General features: G+C 35.5%; 1 protein-coding gene across 1 annotated transcript in view; it reads right to left on the bottom strand.

Moving 5' to 3' along the window:
• The window catches only part of COL11A1 (collagen type XI alpha 1 chain), a 134,026-nt gene that overhangs the window by 91,795 nt on the left and 21,539 nt on the right, over window positions 1-20,692 (bottom strand). The window contains exons 4-5 of the mRNA XM_058843143.1: window positions 19,130-19,292; window positions 6,725-6,853 (exon numbers count right to left, since the gene is read on the bottom strand). Of these exons, the coding sequence (XP_058699126.1) occupies window positions 6,725-6,853; window positions 19,130-19,292 (292 nt within the window). The remainder of the gene's footprint in view (window positions 1-6,724; window positions 6,854-19,129; window positions 19,293-20,692) is intronic.

Here is a 20,692-nt window from a genome sequence, read left to right as displayed (position 1 = left end):
GGTATGATCCACTCAGTTTGACCTCAACAAACCTTGAGAAAAATTCCTTTACATTTTGGATATGCAAAACCCAGGCCCTGCTGTGAGCTCACAGAAGATAGGGAGCTCACAGAAATCTATCATAGTTGTAATACTAATCAAGGAAAGATAATAAGTAGACTTTTGAATATATAGGAGAAAGGATCTAGAATTTCAAAATAAATATTAGGTTAAACTTGGCGAGGGATTTCAGCTAAGAGACGTCAGGTGACACATACTTCAGATGTGATGCAATTTTCTTCCTCTTGCTTTTCTTTCTTCTCTAGTAAGACCACCAATAGTTACTAAACAGCCATTCTTGTAATGAATATTGCATACGACTATTTTCTGACAAATGAAAGGAAGAATGAAACCTGCTGCTTTTTGATGGGACAAAATGTTTCCATTATGACCTCATGCTTTCTTTACCAGAGTGATTATATTACACTACCAGATCATCATGCAATTCCAATTTAAAGAGATGAACTGTTTTCTTCATCAGATGAATTTTAGAAGCAGAGGATCAGCAGCATGCAAGGCCTATTTGAATTGGAAAATAACTTAAATATACTGAAGGAAACTTTACTTTGGAAACCGATTCTTCTGCTATCCGTACTCTAAAAACCTAACTTCGCATTCCAAAATGTAGAATTTATCAATTTTTGGTTTACATTTCCAAATTAAAATAATTAATAAACTAAATCATAAACCAGAGAACAGTCATAAGCTAAATATTACCATTTCCTAAAGATTATGCTAAATCATGAGCAAGCTAAAGAGGCAAAGATGACTTTGAAATATCCTAGGCTCACTAACACTTTACAAAATGCAATAAAATAAAGGATGCCAAGCAAAATGAGTGTTTTAAAAATCAGCTGCAGTAATATAAACAAATAAATGGTAAAAGACATCAATCTTAGGGCAGAAGCTGAAAGATTTAAAGGATGGCCTCTTCTACCATATAGTCCTTTTATTGTTCATAAAAGTGATACAAGGAGATAAAAGGAGACAAGAACATTATCTTCAGTTTCCAAAAACATCTTATTTCAAAAGGAGAATAAGTCTCTTAAGGTACTTTATTATGTTACTTCCTTATATAAAATGTCTATATATCTATGCAAAGAAAAAGAGAGCTAGGAAGATCAGTACTTTTAATATCTGGTAAATTAGCTAATTGCAGTTCTAAATATAACAATAAACATAAAATTAAACATAAAAATAATATTTCTGCATTTTTCAGAAAACTAGTCTTTCTGATCAGTCAAACACCCAAAAGGACACTAAATTAACATGTCCTGAAAGGATGCTTGAAGCTTCCAAGTCAACATATTTGGGGGTCACTTGCACTTTTAATTTACCAAATTAATTTCATTAAAGGAAAACATTTCATGTCTCCAAATAATCCATTAGTTTGGGATAGATCCAAAATAAATGAAGCTGAGTTCCTTTAGGGAGCCATTTCTTCAGCAGAAGTCAGACTGTGTGATTCACTGGGTTACAGAATAATCCTCCAAGAGAAGATTTGAAAGCCTGATTGCTTGCTCCTTTGAAAACTAGACCTGATGATACTCCAGAAAATATACTGCCCAACATCAAGGATGATGAAGACTGGCTAGGTCTGTCACTGCTCTAATCTCTGAGAGCTGGCCAAGCATATGTGATTGAACTGGAAAAGAATTTAATACATTTCCATTTATAGTAAAAAGGGATTTGAAAACAAGACAAACACCAGAATGTTCACAAGGTATTTATAAGAAAAGCATAGGTGTGTATCTTTAAGAAAAGCAATGCTGATAATTTTAAAAAACAATTTCAAACCCATATGGGATCCTTAAAACCAAGTCATACATTCAATGTGAAAAAAACCCATAGATTCATCAACTTCTAGGCAACACTTTATTGTGTAGTGCCAGCTGCTGAGGTCATAACTCTGACCTTCACAAGCTACAGAGATTCATACCTGGCTAGTCACAAGCAAGAGCAAGCAATGCACACTTCAATTAAAACAGGTCTTGAAGATGGAAATAAATTACAATAAATAACAGAGTAAAGTGTGTGGATATTACTATTAATCTACTGCTTTCCTGTTTTCAGACTGAATGACACTTGGGTCTGATGAACAAATGCCAGTGGAATAGAAGTATTCTGTATAGGGAAGCTTCTGACATGCACCTATCCCATCAGCTGAGTCTGAACTGCTCACACAGAGCTCACAGCCCTGGCCAGCAGCCAAGTGCAACACGTTCTGCAGAGCCTGAACACAAAAGGTAGTTACTTAGAGGCTGCCCAGTTAAATAATTCTTGTTTAGACATATAACACAGTCACTTGGGTCCAGAAAGGAACTGACTGAATTAAAATGGAAATATAAAGACCCAATCAGGTGCAAAACTTATATCAGCTATTAATTATAATTTTAATTATTAATTATTATCAGCTATTATAAAGCTTACATCAGGCCACCCCTTATAGGAAGGGAGAAGTGAGGATGCAGGAGCTGACCTTGTTGAGAAAGAATGGCATGGGGGATCAGGACAGCACAGCTGGGTAAGCCTGCAGACAAGGGTAGAATTTAAGATATGTCCTCCCTTTCTAGGCTGACTAGTTCTCTGTCTTTATTCACAGCTTGCTATTTTTGTGAATCCCACTGTGAGATACTTGATTCTTCCTGAATTGTGTTTTGGGTAAACTTGGAATTTGATTCAGTCATGAAGAGATCCTGTAAGTAAAAAGTAGGCACTGAAATCCTCTTGGATCACCCTAATTGCAGTTTGAATGAGATGTAAAAGAAAAAGAAAATTCAACAAGAAAGAGGAAATCTCAATGTAGCACTTAAGGTATCATTAATAAAGACAATTTGATTACAAATCAGTGTCCAGTAAATTTACATATGAGAGTACAGTGAAGGCCTTAAGGCCTTGAGAAAAACTCTAACACTTTAAAAAGCAAATATTTCATTTCTGATGTTGCAGTGATGTGACATGCACTCTAAGGCTCATTTAATGGAAACTTACCACAACATATTCCATAATTTTTCTGATTTTATGGTTGGCAATTATTTTTAGTCTAGATGAAGTCTTAGACCCTTCCCACAACAAACACATAGACAATTCCACCAGCTGAACTGGAAAGAGGGCATAGGGTGGAAATAAATTCAGAAAATGACTCATTTAAATCAAGACTGCCTATTGAAAGAAATGCCCCCAAACCTAAAATGTTGGATATTTGATTATTTGCTTCTTTGGAGAAAGAAGCACTGCCTAGAGCAATAAGGATTACATTCAGCTAAACAAAGTACTTATGCCCTTAAACCAATATCTTTTTATCTAAATCCTTCTCTCTAGATGCCTCTTTAGTGGTCTAAAAATAATCCAGCTTTTCAGACTGAATGCCTTCCTAGGCTGTGAGCTTGCCAGGAGTCAACAAAAGTGTGCAATTTCAAGAGAAATCCTATTCATCTTCCTAAATGCAACTTCACAAATACAATTTTCTATTTTACTGATGAAAAGTCAACCACTTCCTTTGGATTTTGTAATCAGTGTTGGAAACACCCATTAATAGGCTCTGAAATCACATAATTTATCTTTAAGCCAAGTATCAGTTTCTTATTCTGGACTGCAATAATTCAAAGGCTCAGAGACGTAAGGCCAAAAGGGACTATTAGACCACCTTGGCTAACTCTTGTGTACGTGCAGACTTCAGAACTTCCTACAGTCACTCTGTAACTGAGTCAACTAAAGTATGAATAACATTTCCCCAAACTTTCAGAAAGGTATCTACCCTTGCCTTGAAGATATCTAGAGATTCACCATTCCCATAATTTGTTTTTCTTTCCTAAAATTTTAGTATTTTCCTAACTGAAATTATCTATCTTTCATCTTGCCCCACCCCATTTGTCTGCACTCAGTATTTTGTTTTTGTTCTCGACCTTTACATACAGTAAATGAGTCACATATGTGATGATGCAGTCCATGTTTCAAGTGACAGTATACAGAGGTAATATTGCATCTGTATTCTTACTTCTTTATTTACAAACCAAGACATGCACTGTATTATTTTGGGAAAAACTCTTTCCCTTCCTTCACAACCAGAATATTTTGAGGCTAATGCCCAACAAATATTTTCAGCTTCTGCTGGTTTAATCCAGACTCTGAAGACACAATCCTGCCTAGCCTTTTGCCCAGTTTTCTCTCTTCCCTCTTCCTACCACAAGAGTTTGTGTGAAAACATTGAAGATCAAACCATGAAACCAATCAAGCTGAACAATAACCTTTCCTTGTTGGCCTTCAGCATGATTAGTATCCCAGATGGGGACAATCTGCTGCAGATGAAAGGTTCTGTTACCAAATGCACGCAGACTGTTATTGCAGTGTTCTTCTGAGTTCTTCATGTTTGCCCTGCAGTTATTTCTTTGGCTTGTATGTGTGTAACATTGCCTTAAGTTGTGTTACATCATGGTTTACTGCTCTGCAGTATCATAACTGACAAATTTTAATGCCATCCATTTTACACACATTATATTTCTAGCACAATTACTATGAAACACTACTATAAATTTAATTCAGTGACAGCTTGTTATAGTAATTTCTGAAATAAGGCACCCAGATTCTGATCTATTTGTCAGGTACTTTGCCATACAATACCTTTTTTTAAAGTTAAAATATCATATGTTGGCAAGTCAGAAGCTTTGCAAAGGTCTAAGTCTATAAATTCTACCAGATACCACTAATCAAAGTTGTAATCTCCTCAAAACATGTAATCAAGCATTTTAAAACAATCATTATCCTTATAGACTAGATGCAAATATATTTTTATCTTTTAACATCTTATTTAGTTTTTCAATTACAGTTTACAAAATCAGCACTACTATCTTGTATGACTTCTTTCAGTACCTAAATAAAGCTTGTTTCATTTATTTCCTTAAAATAAATTATCTGCATGATTTGACAGCCTGCTTCTCAAAAGATAACAAAGTAGCCTGCCTCAACAAGCTGGTTTTTTACTATTTAGCAGACAATTCTGTAATTCTATAAATTCAGTAATTTATTCTATTGCATATTTATCACATTGGTAGCATTGCTGATGTGATTTTTTTAGATCACTATTACACATTGAAGACATCTATTGACTTCACTGGGAATATTTATGTAAAGTGATACATAAACTCATGAAGCTCAACAAGGAAATTGTGTCTTAGGTCAGAAAGCTAAACAAAATAATCCAATCATCACTCTCAGCAAGAAATGAAATAAATAGAAATAGCAGTTTTCCATTTGATTAATCATTACATGCTTTTCCATTTGTTTTGAAATTCTTTTTAATATGTTACACTACAAATGAAGATCTTTGATTTTACTTTTTTCTCTGTAGGTACTCCCACAAATTCTGAGAGCTACCATGAAGGAAGAATAAGCCTTTGAAAAGCACATTAAAAACTACTAAACCCAAGAGCAACCAAATAGCAGCAAAGCACAAGAAAGTTCCCAAATTTTCTTTCAAACTTAATTATGAAAAAAGAAAAAAGTTAGATCTTGCTATCTTTTTTTTTTTTTTTTTTGTCTTTGCATAAATTAACAGCAATATGCTTTCAATCTGTTGTGGTTTGGAATATGGAGACCCAGGTATGCAGACACACAGACATCAGATCCTCTGGGATCCTCCTGAAAAGCCCAGACCCCACACACTGTAATGCAGTGTAAAGTCCTCTCCCTGTGTGTAGGTGATTTGACACATCTTGAATGACACCTCAGATGGAATGGATGTGGGAGGGAGTCCCTCTGTAGAAGTTCTGCACCCTATGGGCCTTTGTCTCCTGCTGACATACTTTTCAGTCAGAATAAATGGTAACAACAAATAAAATTACCATGTGTTTAGGAAAAGTTCAGTCCCAAAAAAGACTCAGAGCAGACATCTATTCAGCAACTTTTAATGCTAATCTCTAGAGCAAGCAGTAGTAATAACCAATCAGATCACACGTGGTGTGCATACTAGCTGTCCAGAGACAAGTTCAGTTATGACTTGTAACATTTTGGAAAAGCTTTTCCCTTTACACTGTTCAATGCAAGTATTTAGAATGTGTACAACAATACATAAAGTGCTCAGAGGTCCAATCTGAGGAACTAACTTGACCTGGGTGACTCAGTTTGTGACTGTGAGAACTGTCTACAGTGACTAATGGTTTCTCTAAATATATTTCTTGTTTCTGGGAAAAAAATTCTGTTCTGTTTCATCCATGTTGGTTTACCTCCTATGAGTGGAACTGGCTGAAATACTTTTGTGTGCACATGCATTTGTGCGTGCAGCTCATTAAAACTCAAGGCACTTTTAACAGAAGTTTACAATTGTGGGATACTCAAAGCTCCCACGTCTTTTAAATGTGGCATTTGTTGATATCCAGCATTAGTACAATTATAAACCTACACAGGAAGAATAAATATGCACAAGTAGACAAACTCATACTGCTATAATTTTTTGAAAGAATTATAGTTTCACTTCATTGAGAATGCTGCTTGTTCAAATACCACCAGAATGATAGGTTCTTTCAAATGCTTGACATAAATGAATGGACAGCAAAAATGAATGCACTCCTGCAACCTGATTTCTTCACCTCTAGAACAATGCATGCCATTTAAGTGTTCCTTGGGTAACTATTCTCCAGCACAACCACTAATGTGCAATAAATCCAGTAATACATGACTGATTACTCACCTCATCAACTCGAGGATCTTGAGCCTGAGCAGCATTGGGCACTGGGGAGTCACAGTCTGGGCTATAATGCTCACAATAGTCAAATGCAGCTCTGGGATCAGCTATAATCAACAGCTGCTGGATCTCACCCTGCAGAAAAGCACATGCAGATTAAATAATGAAACCAAAGGTAGTCTACAGTTCATCAGGAGTACAGAGTTCACATTCAGAAACAGAAATAAGCACAGAATACTTAGATATTTCCATCTGTGGTTATAAATAACATACCCACTTAATTTCTGCTGCTGTTATAGAAAACAACTATTGCTCACATGGCAAAACAATACAAATTAATACCAAATGGACTAGATGCAAAAATTCTGGTATAAAATCATGTCTGGTTTTGGAAGGAGAGAGTGGGAAGGTGTAAGTTCTGATCTGTGATTTTCATGCTGTTTGTTTACTTCTTCACTGGGAATCAGTCTAAATTCCTAAGATTTAATTCAGGGCACTTCCTATTACCAGCATGCAGCTCAGCATGCAAGTGATCAACAGTATAACTCTGAGTTTGCATCACATATGCATTCTCAAAGAAAACAATTAAATGAATTAAAGTAAAATAGTCTGTACCAGACAGTTTATTTGAATAAAATGCAATTAAGTGAGCACTGCATAAATACACACTATAGAATGTGCTGAAAAAAAAGGTAACTGCTAAAAAATGCTGGTTTTACCTCAATTTCCATCCATCATGCATAAAAACAAGATAATAGAATATTACTCACTATTCTGGATAATAAAAATGGCTCTGCTGAGATCCCCTACAGAGACCTTATATGTTTATCATTTTCCACAGAAAGCTGTCTGGTATGCAGTGTATTTCTTAACATAGTGGTACTATTTAAGCAGCATTAGGTTAATTCCTGCCAACATTTCCACTGTAAATTTTCTCATCCAGGAGCTTCTTATGCTCACATAATAATAAGTTTGTTGGAAATTGGCACACATTCTTGGTCAAAACCCATTAATTTCAATCTCTCACTCCTTCCCTACAAGGGGCTAATTTTTAAGATTTATATACTTCTAAAATGGTTTTATTTTGGTTTTACCCAAAATAGGGGCAAATGAATACCTTTGTTAGTATACCTGTGCCTGTCTTGTCTTTACAACAAGATATAACTGATGAAAATCTACAGGTGGGAAAATTCACAATTCTCTCAGTAGCTCCAGAATCACTTTATATCTATCATAACAGTAACCTTTCACAAACTAACGAAACTGGAGAATATTTTAAAATAGTAAATAACAATTGCAACATTCCTTCCTTTCAAAATTAAAAACCAGAGACATAAGCAAAATTTCCTCAAAATGAAAGAAAAATAAATCAAACAGTAATCTGCAATTTTATTAGTTCTACAACTCTTTCACTATTTTTTCAGTCATAAGGTAGGAAATAGTTTCATAGCACATAATAGCTATATGTTACAAATCTGGTTTTTACAGTACTCATAGACCACTTCTCTTTTATAGACTCATGTGTGTCTCAGATTAATTTAGATTTAGAATAAATTTTTTAAGCTTCCAGAAATACTACATATGCAGCAGTTTGTTTCTCTGTCAGCAGTTCTGGACTGTCTCCTTTATTTTCCTTAATTCACTAATGCTTCCTGATCTGGATGTTTTAAAAAACCTACTACACACACAGAAAAATTCCCCTTCTGATTCCTTCCATGACTCCCTCAAGAGCTGGAGTGCTTTGAGACGCTTTGTACAGTCACTGTCAGCCTGGGCTATGCATCCCCCATCTCCAGCAAAGTGTTTCCAAAGTGCTCTTCCCTTTCTCTTTCACCAACCACATTAAAACCAAGCGAGGCAGAGGAAAAAACGAGCGAGAATAGGCAACTGTAGGACAAAAGAGGTAAGTGACCCTTTTGGGCAACCTAGAGGTGGATGTGTGGAACCTCTGTCCTCATCCTGCTGAGTTCAAGTCATGGTCTTGCTCTTTGGCCCTGAGCATTCCTGGCTGTCTGAGGTGCCTGGACAGATGTCTGTGTCCACAGAGTGCCAGCCAGCGGGAGCCGTGCCCAAACAGCTCCTGAAACTACTGTTTAGTCGGAGAGCCTAAGAGAACACAGGTCCAGGAATACAGCCAGTACTCTGGAGCTTTCTGCTGGCCTTGAATGCCATGGAATTTTGGCACTGAGCTCTGTTGGACTGTGTGCTTGCAAGAAGCACTCAGTATGTTGTTACCACTTGGCTTAAATGTTCCTAAATTGTTTAAAGCTGTTCCTGATCCATTGACTGTATTTCTCAGCCCCGCCTGTCTGCCTGTCAAGGCTCCACATAGATAGAGACCCTCAGAAATCCTGTGCAGACTACATAATTTTTTTACAGAATACATAAATTTCTACTGGCTATTAATTTGTGAGATTACTGAAGAACCGATTGATTTTACATTTGGAACCCCAAATATTAATTTCCCTCTTTTTCCTTCAAGACGTGCTATATATAAAAAATATTTTCAGTAAATTATTCATCTTCCTTTCAGTTTTTGGTTTTAATTTTCTCTTTTCTAATTAAATTGTTTCTCTGAGTATTTTGTTCTGTGAAGTGTTGGCTGTACTATAAGAATAGTCCAAGAGCTGTCCTTTCAGATCAGGTCAATCATACCAGCTCATGAAGTTCCACACACGTTACTGCAGATTTCATTACTGTGTTAATGAATTTAGGTTACCATTCTAAGGTATTTGTTGTTATATCTACACTTTCTCTTTGAAAATTTTTCACAGAATTGCTTCAGTCTTTACAAATGCATTCTTTGATTTTAACTGCTTGACTTTATGAGACCAAAATAGAATTTTATAAAGTTCCTTGCAAATAAACTACAAATAATCTGGTCATATTTCATGACCTGGAGTCATAAATGAGGATCGTAAAGATCTACCTGCACAAGTCCTGAGAACATTGAATTATGGGTTATTAAGAATTCTAATAGCTGACCTGTAAAAAAATACTGAGGTATCTAAACATATATGCTTATGTCATATCATTTTTCTTAAATGAAAATTTCAAGAAAAAAGGAACTCTCATGGTGTAGAGCAGTGAAAGTGAGAGCAAAAATGGAGGAGGAGAAAGAAAAATTGATTAAAATGTACAAAAACATTTGAGCATCCTTAAAGTACTCCAAAAAGTGCATAGAGAAAAAAAGGAAGTGCAAAAGGCTACTGTGTCTATAGAGTAGTTCTTCCTTCTCTATGAAAATTTCATGACCACATTTGTTGGCAAAGACTGCTCAGGCAATTTTGAAGTTGGAAGACATCTATATGCTAGATATCTAACATGTTATAGAACTGAAGCCTTTCACATCTCTGCTGAGCCAGTCTTCCACCTCGCTCTGGTGTCAGAGGCAAGTGGGATGACAGCAGAAGGCAGCCACAGAGAACATCTGCTGAGGTATCAGGTATACACTGCCACTCTTTCATATCAACACTTGTAACATGCTGCATGCTTAACTTGCCCCAAAAAGCTCTAAAAGCCTAGTTCACCTTTGAGAATCATAACCTACTGCCTTGTAACAATCTCTTTTTACCTGGGATAACACTTAAAACAGTGTATTTTAAACAATGGTTTGTCAGATACATAATATAACTTGCTAATTAGGGATAAGAAAAATGAGAGCTACATCTCAGTTGCCTAGAGGTAATGGAGAATATCCAGCAAGATATTGTATCTAACATTAACTATACAAGTATTTTGGAAGTAATGGGGACCAATTTTAAATCTTAATATTTAGCTTGGATCCTAAATTCTTTCTAGAAAAGGCATTAAGTTGTTGTCAAAGCAATATATAACTCACAAAGACAATGCACAGTTCAATAATTCATTGCAATATGGAATAAAAATAGTTAAAGTCCAATGAGCATTTTCATTCCTCTCTATTTCAGGGGTATGTTCATAATTAAAATCAGATACTTCTGAATCAGCCTCATGGTTATATGATAAAAGCTGCCTGAGAATCATAAAATATCTTGTTCACCAATCATGCCTAGTGTGAAAACATGTTACAGAAAGATTCCTTCGAAGAGGTACTCCACCAAATCAGTTATTCTTTGCAGAATCCTCCAAGAATATTAACAGGAGCAGTTTTGATTAAGGAACTATTCTTCTTTGTTGCATGCCACAGCAAATGTGGAGAACTAGGCTAGAGAGATCGAAGGAGAAAATTCTCAAATCAGTAGAACTCCTGCCTGCTGGAAGAACAGACATTCTGCAGTGATATCCTGGAATAAGAAAATTTATATGTATGTACACTTCCAGGACTTACTGAAAAACTCAGAGCAGTCATGCACAAGGTGGGGTATCTGCACTGGAAAAATAGCTTTGATATGAAAACAGTGCAACACTAGAGAAGTGCAGTGTTGAACAACAATAAAAGAAAATGGATACCAAATTTGTAGGAAAGCAGTAAACTAACAAGTTCTCTTTCCAATTCTGGCTAATTCTTCATGTAATTATTGCTTTAGTTTCCATCATGGCAATAATAGTTACATCTGATTCCAAATTTTGGGAGTCTTCCTTAGATTCCACAGCAGAAATAGGAACAAAGAAAATTTCCAGTTAGATATGGTGTCAGATTTTCTCAATGGTGTAAATCATCAATGACTAGTAAGGAACTAATTATTTTATTGTTATATTAATAAATGCTAATGGCTGCTTATTACCTTAATTGACTTCATAAAAAGTTTTATATATTATCTGTCCTCTTGAAACATTCTCTTCTCATTCTAACTAGGTAATCTTACTAATGCTTTCTAAATATGGTGCATTAGAGAATTACAACCATAAAGTAGTCCATTTATACTCTACTTATTACCTAAAAGTTCCCATCATTGAAAAAAGACACCTCTACTATCAACTGCCACATTGTTAAAAAGGCAAAATTATGAATTCATAGAAGGCTGTAAGGCCACTGTATGAAGAAATCAGTGCAAAAACTATTGTTTTCTTACAGTCTGTAAAATTTTAATGGTCTAGTTGTTCTCTAGTTCTACAAGAGAGAGGCAAGTTCTACAAGTTCAGAGGCAGATTTTGGGATATCTCTTTTACAAGAATCTTAATAAAAAAAATAACCCTGTCAGGTGAAAGTTATTTTTTCCAGGGAACAGCAGGTAAGCATTACTTCAGAAGCTCTGCAAGGAAAAAAACCCCAGCAATTACTTAAATGACTAATTTATATATTAAAGGTTCAAAACTTCTTTCTACAAGAAGGTGTGACAGTTAGAATTAGAAAAATACATCTTCCTCATTCACACTGGATAAAATTAGTACCTCTTATGTGCTCATAAGGAGAATTAGATTTTAAATATATTTACATAAATGGTGATACAAGCAAAACAAAATCAGTGTTAGGCACTAAATCAACTCAGAAGAACAAAATCAAAATCTTTCATTTTAATATTATGGTTAAAGCTTAAAAATTACAAAGTTAATTTTTCAGTAGATCAGCAGAAAAGAGCAAAAATATCCTAACTTGAGTACTTCTGTCAACTTCCTCTAATTAGTTATGTGACAGTACAGCTATAGACTCCAAAGAACAAAAGTCTAGACAGCATGGATATTATTACTATAGAATTTAGAAAAACCTGCTGCAGAATTCATTTAATCTTCCTGCAAAGATTTGAGGGATTGCGGAATTCCTGGAGCTTTTAATATAATATTCCATAACCCAGGCCCATTGTATAATATAGCTGGAGAAAGATACCTAGAGCCTGCCAGACCGATGCACTGTAAAAGCAATATATTGTGGAAGCAGAATACTGTACAGGTCAAAGTTTCCACAGAAATCAATGTCTTTGTGATTCTTTGGACACCATGCTTATAGAAGAATAAATTCAGCTTGATTAAGAAATAGGTTGAAATGCCAATTATAATTTTTGACCTTCAAAACATAGTTGTTCTCAAAGTCAACTGCAATTCTTGGCTGAGAGATTAGATTTTACTACAATGCATTTGCAAGAGCAAGTGTACATAGACACAGGCACGCACGTGTGCCCAAGGACATCCTATTTTCTAGATAAAAGACCTACAAATCTCCTACTTTTTCATGTATCTTTGAAATCTTATTTACATCTCTTTAAAACTGAAATGTATTAGACACAAAAATAAATGAGGTGATAATAAATCCTATCTGTTCAATCTTTTGAAGCTGATGCAGCTTGTAGCATTCTTTGATCCTGGGTTGTTAATTTTAAATGTAATTACAGACAGTTTAGTCAAATGACCATTACTTTGTTTCCTGGGAACATTCCTTGAAAATGAACTTGAATTCCAATGAATTACCAGAACTTTGCCTTATTTTCTCTCCTTCCTGCTTCCAAAAATAAGAAAGGGAAACTGGATTTACCTTTGTTCATTGAACATAAGTTTGGAAATACTATAAAAAATTAATAAACACCAGATCACCATTCTTGGAGATAAAAAAGAATAAGTAAAACAAAACAAGCCAAATAGAAAGCTTTTGTAAGAAATCCTGTTTTCTTTTAATTAGATGCCTCTGAAATGAAAAAATTGTCTGCTTTGCTTTACATTTATTTTGGTGCTGGTTTTCTTTTTACTTCTCATTGCTCAAATTGGCCACTTACTCTGGTTGAGTAAGTGTTGATACCTAAAAGGCTGATTCTAAGTATTTATGATTTAAGTATTTTTGCCTGGAACATTAGACATTTCTTTTTAGTCTGACAGACAGTCAGTGGGTCAGCAGCAATTGCTACATTACTATAGTGGGAATAATTTTGGCAGTGTCTCCAGGAGCTGGTGGTGCAGCTCCACAGGCCATGTGAAGCAGAGGATACTGAGGACACCTCTTCCACACCACATGCTGCGGGGGCATTTTGGGCTGGCTGCTCTGTTTTACCTTTGCTGCACAGCAAATCTGAGCAGTCAGTAAAGCCCTGCTCATTCTGCTCCAGCCTGCTCTTCCACCCTGGGGCTTCCCATGCTCACAGATGTGTGAGGGACAGGTCCCCAGCTGCAGGCTAACCCACACTGCTGCCAGGGCACCCCATCCATCCCCATCTGCTCACTCAGCTATTCCTATTCCCTTAAATAGGAATCCCATGCTGTACACAGGTGTTTTAGTGCTTTTTTTCATGAGAACAGATTAATGCCCAGTATCAAAATCTAAACCCTTTATTAACAAGTATTACTGCAAGGATTTAATCCATAAACTCTGTGCTGTTAAAGCTTTCATTGGCTTTAAATGGGAGTCTTATACATCAGGGTTTGTCCTGTTATATTCATTTACAGCACAGTGCCTAAAAAAACGATGGTATTGTTCTGATGTGTGGAGTTTTGAAGGAAAAATGGTGTCTATAAGGAAATATCTGCATAAGGACTCTGTTCGTTATTAAGTTATTATAAAATACTTATAAAAAACTTGTATTGTTTCACACCAACAGTACTAAATGAGGAGTGACAAATCCTTAAAGCTGGCAAAGAATAAAAAGATCTCTATTATTTATAAAACATTTAGGCTACAAACATATTTCAATGGATACAATTCAAAATTCTTTTACTAGGTGCCATGTACCAGCATCTCACTAAATATTTGTTCTTCTTTTTTTTCTTTTTTTTCTTTTTTTTCTTTTTTTGGTTTCCTTTTTGGAAATTATTTTCTTTGCAGCAAGCACTTACAAACCAGCTGTTCTTGCAATATGTATTTGAAAACACAGAAGACATTAATTTCAAAAGACACATATAGAGGTTTGGGGAATGTTGTGACAGCCTTTCAAAAACAAGCATTTACAAATTAGTCTCACTGCTATCAAAAGATTCACTTCAGTGAGCAAGGGCTTAGCAGTGTAAATGAAGGTCTCATAATTTGGCAGTTAATAATAACACAGTTTCTAGACAGCATAATTTTATTATTTCAAGATTCACTCATGGTTTATAATTTGCTTCTCATCATTTGTATGCACCTGATGTTTAGTGCTTGCTGAATTCAGTAGCTGTTTTTTAACATCCTATTGATTTCCATATTAACAAAGCACAATGCCATAAAATCTCAGATTAGCACTTATATTCAGGAATAAGCAGCAGGCAACTCCAAACTGGAGTTTTCTCACATAAAACACACAACTGCCCACTAGATTTAGAAAACATTTTGGATAATTTTTTCTTGCTTTTACAGCTAAACCAGAATCTTTCTGACAGCACCACTATAAAAACGCCTCTTAGCTTTAGCACCAGTAGGTAAACTTACCAGGGAATATTTTGTGTTTTGGATATAAAAAACCAGCAAATTTGGCAGTGAGTTATCATGTTCTCAGGACATTAATCAGCCCTCTCCCTTTTCCAGTGATCTACCTGATCTCTGGACACCCAGTATGCTTACTTACTCAGAAATTATTGATGATCATAGGGAAGTTATGTCACGAGGTCATGTCACACCTATTAAAACGTATGAACTTAAAATTTGCCAGTATGCTATAACATATTCTTGTGTTAGTAACAGTCAGACTGCTGGAAGCAGAATAAAGATAGGACAACTGTCTGGAAAACAGAGGTTAATATTAAGAACAAAAATAAAAGTAAAGGAAATAGTTGATAATTTAATTTACTTAAATCTTGTATTACAAACTTAAAATAACACAATTAGAAAAAAATAATATCTGAGCCACTGGGATGTAACATTGTTTTAAAGTAAATGTGAAATGTTCCTCACAGGAACAGTATTTATTCTGAAGCTTCTAAGTGAATGATCCATGCAAATATGTTAAAGCAATATGACTGAAAGTGTAATTTCTTTTTCAAAAGATACAATCAAATTGTGAGGGGGTCAGAATAATGTAATGTAATAATATGTAATTATAAATGTAATAATACCTCATTTGTGTACACCTGCTCTCAATGGGAGTTACCTCAGAGATGCAATAGGGTTTGGTGCAGCTGTGCTCTGCTGCAAGCATTGGTTTAAGACCAAAAAGAAACAGTATCATCTTCAATTAGTAGGTCACTGAAGTCTAAGAGTACACTATATGTATCTACAGGTTATTATTTCCACATTTTAAATTTCTATTCAGTTTGTGGAGACTTAAGAGTGCTCCACTGCTCCTAGGACCAAATAATTGGCTTATTTTGAGTAAAAATATCATTATTACCCAAGATAAGATGACTTTTGTGATGCATGGATACATATTAATCCTTCTGACACAAAGGGGAATTGTTTTTAGGGGCTTCCTACATTTAAGCTAACAAAGGCTATAAGTGTCATGAAAAGTCTGTAGAAAACAGTTTTAAGTCTTGAACAGTTAAATCTAATGTCATGATTATATAACTTCTGGAATTTCCTGCACAAAGAATTAGACACATTGTGTTATGTGTATCCTCAGTGACTGTTGTGGTCTCAAGATACAGTAGGGTTCATAACACAGAAATACTAACAAGGAGACCTGTGAAATCACCAAGTGTCACTCCAAGCTGCCATGAATGAGAAAAACAGAACATTTAACACACAATCACAACACTTTCAAACAGGGATAGATTTCAGGAAATGGCACCAAACTTTAGAAATTGTAGCAGCAGTAACTAAGGGATGGATAAATTCTTGTTAATAAAACAAAAATAGTGCTGGTTAGAGAGTAGAAAAGCAGTAGGCAAACTCAAAGCAAACTAGATTATGTTTTGTTTGGCCAGACTAGGACAGAGGTCATTTGGCTTGCTCATCCTAGAGAAGAGGAGAGAGAGGTGAGAGAGACATTGCAATCTGCAACTTCCTCGAGAGGGGAAGAGGAGGGGCAGGCACTGATCTCTTCTCTGTGGTGACAGTGACAGGGCCCAGGGAATGGCCTGAAGCTGTGTCAGGGAAGGTTTAGGTTGGCATCAGGAAAAGGTTCTTCCCCCAGAGGGTGTTTGGGCACTGGGACAGGCTCCCCAGGGCAGTGGTCACAGCTCCAGCCTGGCAGAGCTCAGGAAGCATTTGGACAATGCTCTCAGGCACAGGGTGTGACTTGGGGTGGCCTGTGCAGGGCCAGGAGTTGGACTCGAGGATCCTTGTGACTCCCTTCCAACTCAGGATATTCTGATTCTACAATCCATTAAAAATGTATATGGCCCAGTACTTTGTTTAATCTTTGAGGTACATTCTATTTTCAACATGCACTTTTTTACCTACAGATTCAGATAATTGAACATAGGTATAAATTATTCCATGGTGGCTGTACAGTAACAAAGAAAGCAGAAACCTATCCCAAAAGTAAGGATTGCAAGCCTCTAATTTAAGTGAGACTAAATCTAAACCATCAACTTCAAGAACAGCCTTACAAGACAGTAGCTGATTTCTCTGACTAAAGAAAGAGTAGAGATGTGCACTCAGTTGAGTAAGAAAACTTAATCACTGAAGAAATTCAGAAATGTACAGTGAGGTAGAAATGTTGCTGTTCTCTGTACTGAATCTCAAGATTCAGCCTCTAAACTGACCTTACAGACAGCTGCACAATTTCTTTTGTGAGTCCAAAGCCTCCTTCTCAGTGGGTGTCAGCTGGAATTGAAGCACTGACTTGCCATGTCAGTGTACCAGATTTCAGAAAAAAAAAATCGGGCAGAAAACCAGCTACCACTACTTTCTTTTTCCCTCCTTCCACAAGTGACAACACCCTCAGAGAAAAGTAATTTTAACTCATTCTAGCAAATTCTGTGAAGTTATAGCCCCACGTCCATTTTGACTTTAGACAAGCTTGACTTCAAGAAAAATGCAAAGTTATTTTTGAGTTTCTTCAATTAATGTGGTAATTGTGATTTAAGAGCTAATTTCAATTTGATAAGCTATGTCTTCATCCACCTTTACTGATTATTTCAACATTTGTTCACCAAAAAATAATTGCATTCTACCACATTCCTTCCAATATTTTAAGGTAAATTAAAAAAAAAACCCTCCCTTTATGCACATATTATAAAAAATTATTTCCAAACAGGTATGTATGGTCACTTCAGCACCTCTGAAACTTCAGACAGATACTTTTTTAGCGATTTCATTGAGTTAAACAAACAAAACATTAATGTGTATTTCCCTGCTTGACAACTTTTGAAATGGTTACAAACTTTGCAAGAACAAGCCAGACCCTGCTGCTTTAGCTTGTGTTATAATCTAAAATCACATGGAAAACACTAAAAAGAAAAAAAAATTGTTTATCTAATTTTATTTTTCTCTGAAATCTTTTTTGCTTATGCATAAGCAAATGCTTATGCATTGCACACATTTTTGACAGTTTATTGTCAAAAATATTGGGGAAGCTGGTTTCTCACCTAAGAAAGGAATACTAATGAAAACTTAAAGTAATTATCCCATGAGGAGACCAAAAAATCCTTGTCACATCTCAGACAGAGGAAACTGTGGAATTCATCTTCAAACAGAAAATAATGTTCCTCAGATGTGCAAACTGTATTGGGGACTACAGCTGAATTAAGCTGCAAGCACCAAACATATCATACTGGTTGATCCACTAAATTACCCCAGAAATTTCCATATTCAAAAGGCCCACAATTCATCATGTCCATGGAAAACGAGGATAACAATGCCACAATGTTACACTCCAAATTCCTATTTTTCCCCTCTTGATACCTATGCAGCTTCTCAAGTGGATGTTCCACTTAAAGCTAGGATTAAAATTGTAGACATTTATAGAGCACAGATGTTCTGTAGATGGAATAACAACCTGTAATTTCTTATTTTTCATTTTTAATTTAAATTTAACCATTGCATAACAATGTTAGAAAAGAAACTCAATAGTGTAGGTCTAAGAAGCTTCATAATTAGTCTGTAAAAATAATTATTGACATAAGGATTCTACCCAGAAAGGCCTCATGATTGGCATTTACTTACTTCCTTAAAGGCATTTTACCCTTCCTATATGTACTTCTTGGCCAGTAAATGATGGAAACACATATGTCCTTATTGCCAAAGTATGTTCCATTTACTGGAAAGAGTAATAAGTGGGATAAACACTAAAACAGATTCATATTACACAGAAAACTTTCCAGGTCCTTCTCCCCTGCTCTCAAATACTGCTAGCACACACATAGACCTGCAAATGTTTAAGAAAGACAAAAAGACAATGATTCAGTATCGTACTACACAACTTTCCATGATTAATTCTCCCAAATATCTCAGGTATCTCAGTATTAGGCAGAAAGACAAAAAAAGCAACTTTCTTCCAGATACAACAAAAAAGGCAGAAAAATGTACCCAATCTTCCAACAATACTCTTCCCTATTTTACTTCTCTTTTATTTCAGACTATCCTAACAGGTTCTATAAACCAGAGTTTCTACATTATACCAGCATTTGACCTGAAAGATTTTTCTGGTTTGCATTAAACACCTCACTCAATACAAAATAACTCAATTTCATTTGTCCATTATTGATTTGTACCTCAAAAACTTCTTCATCCAGAATCCTGGTTCCAAAGACAGTGATGCCATTGGTGTCCACAACTGTTTTGTCACTTCTGTCAAGTGGCTTTGTAGTTTTTTTGTTACAGTCAACAATCATTGTAACACTCTTTTTCTCCACACTGATAGCAACTCGATGCCACCTATTAAAAAAAAACCCAATATAATTTGTCTGTAATTTATGTTTTTAAAACTAGGTCGTTGTGCTCTAATCAAATCAGTTTATAGGAGATGTGCACCAATTAATTCACTGATAAAATTTAAAATGTCTCCTTTTATTCCTTTCCTTCATACACACAGAAGTGTACAAAGTGTTTTGACTATTTGCTGCATACATTCTGTCCCTCAGCACAAAGGAGTCTGATCCATAGCTCGTTGTGAACACCCTCTGTAATGTGAAGCTCAAGCTGACCTTCTCTGCAGCTTTAACCAGAGAACATTACCGAAATCAAATTAGAAGCCAGTGCACAGTATATATTTTAATAGACTGAATGATCTGACATGTGTCTGATTTTTCAAATTATATGTGCAAATATAATTAACCCAGCAGGCTATTTTTTATAATTTAAAATTTACTATTTTTCCTGTGTGATCAACAACTGAAATTTTACCATGTTCTTTTGCATATTTGAAGGTAACCCACAGCTATAGAGATTTTTCAAATGCATACAACACTTCCAACACAGATACTTTTTCAGATAAATATATATTCACAAATACTTGGCATGTTCCTGCAACAATAGCCTTGTCTATGTAATACTCACCAAAAAGTGAATGAAGTGACTCAGACTACTTACAAGTGACTTTATTTTAGAGACATTTTAGAATAAAGGTTTTTTCCCAACTCTTCTATGTTCTTTGTGAGACTTTATGAACAATCTTGACAGACTACATTAATTTTGTGAGCCACTCTGCTCTGACAAACGTTTAACAACAAAAGCAGACCACTCTGTAATCCAGCATGGAGCAAAACGTTAAAGAATCTTTGATAGAACTGGGTAAAAAATGTAAAATATGTCATACTAGTGCCTGGTAAGAGGAAGGCAGGAATCAAATTATTTTAGTTGGCATTTGGGGCATTAGAGTTGCCTAAATCAGAGAGAAAGCTTAGATCATTGTTACAAAGAGTGTCTGTGTATCAAAAGGAACACCTTGAAGCTAATGGAATCTGACTGCTAAACAGTATCACTGAGCCAGAACTATAATTCCATGTTTTCTCTGGAATGGTGTTAAACACTATCATTATAAAAGCAAACTGGCCATGCATCCTCAGGCACATTACGCTGTTCACACTTCTAAAATATATCTCAGTTTGAGATGAAGATTGTTGTCCTTGATCCTTCATAAAATAGCCGAGTCAGAAGAAAATTGTTGGCTTATCTTTTGAAAGTGTGTAGAAGCTGAAAGCATGAAATCATAGCTCACTGTGTCTAGGATTGACTCCAGTTGATTTAGAAGTTGTATAGTCTCATTGTAGGAAATCGTACCAAACCAAGTTCATTTTTATTTCTTCATTTTTCCCAGTTTACCAACATTTTGGGTG

Source organism: Poecile atricapillus, chromosome 7, assembly GCF_030490865.1.
Source record: "Poecile atricapillus isolate bPoeAtr1 chromosome 7, bPoeAtr1.hap1, whole genome shotgun sequence".
Lineage (NCBI taxonomy): Eukaryota > Metazoa > Chordata > Aves > Passeriformes > Paridae > Poecile > Poecile atricapillus.
The sequence above is the reverse complement of the archived record's forward strand: the minus strand, read 5'-3'. Positions and strand labels throughout refer to the sequence as shown.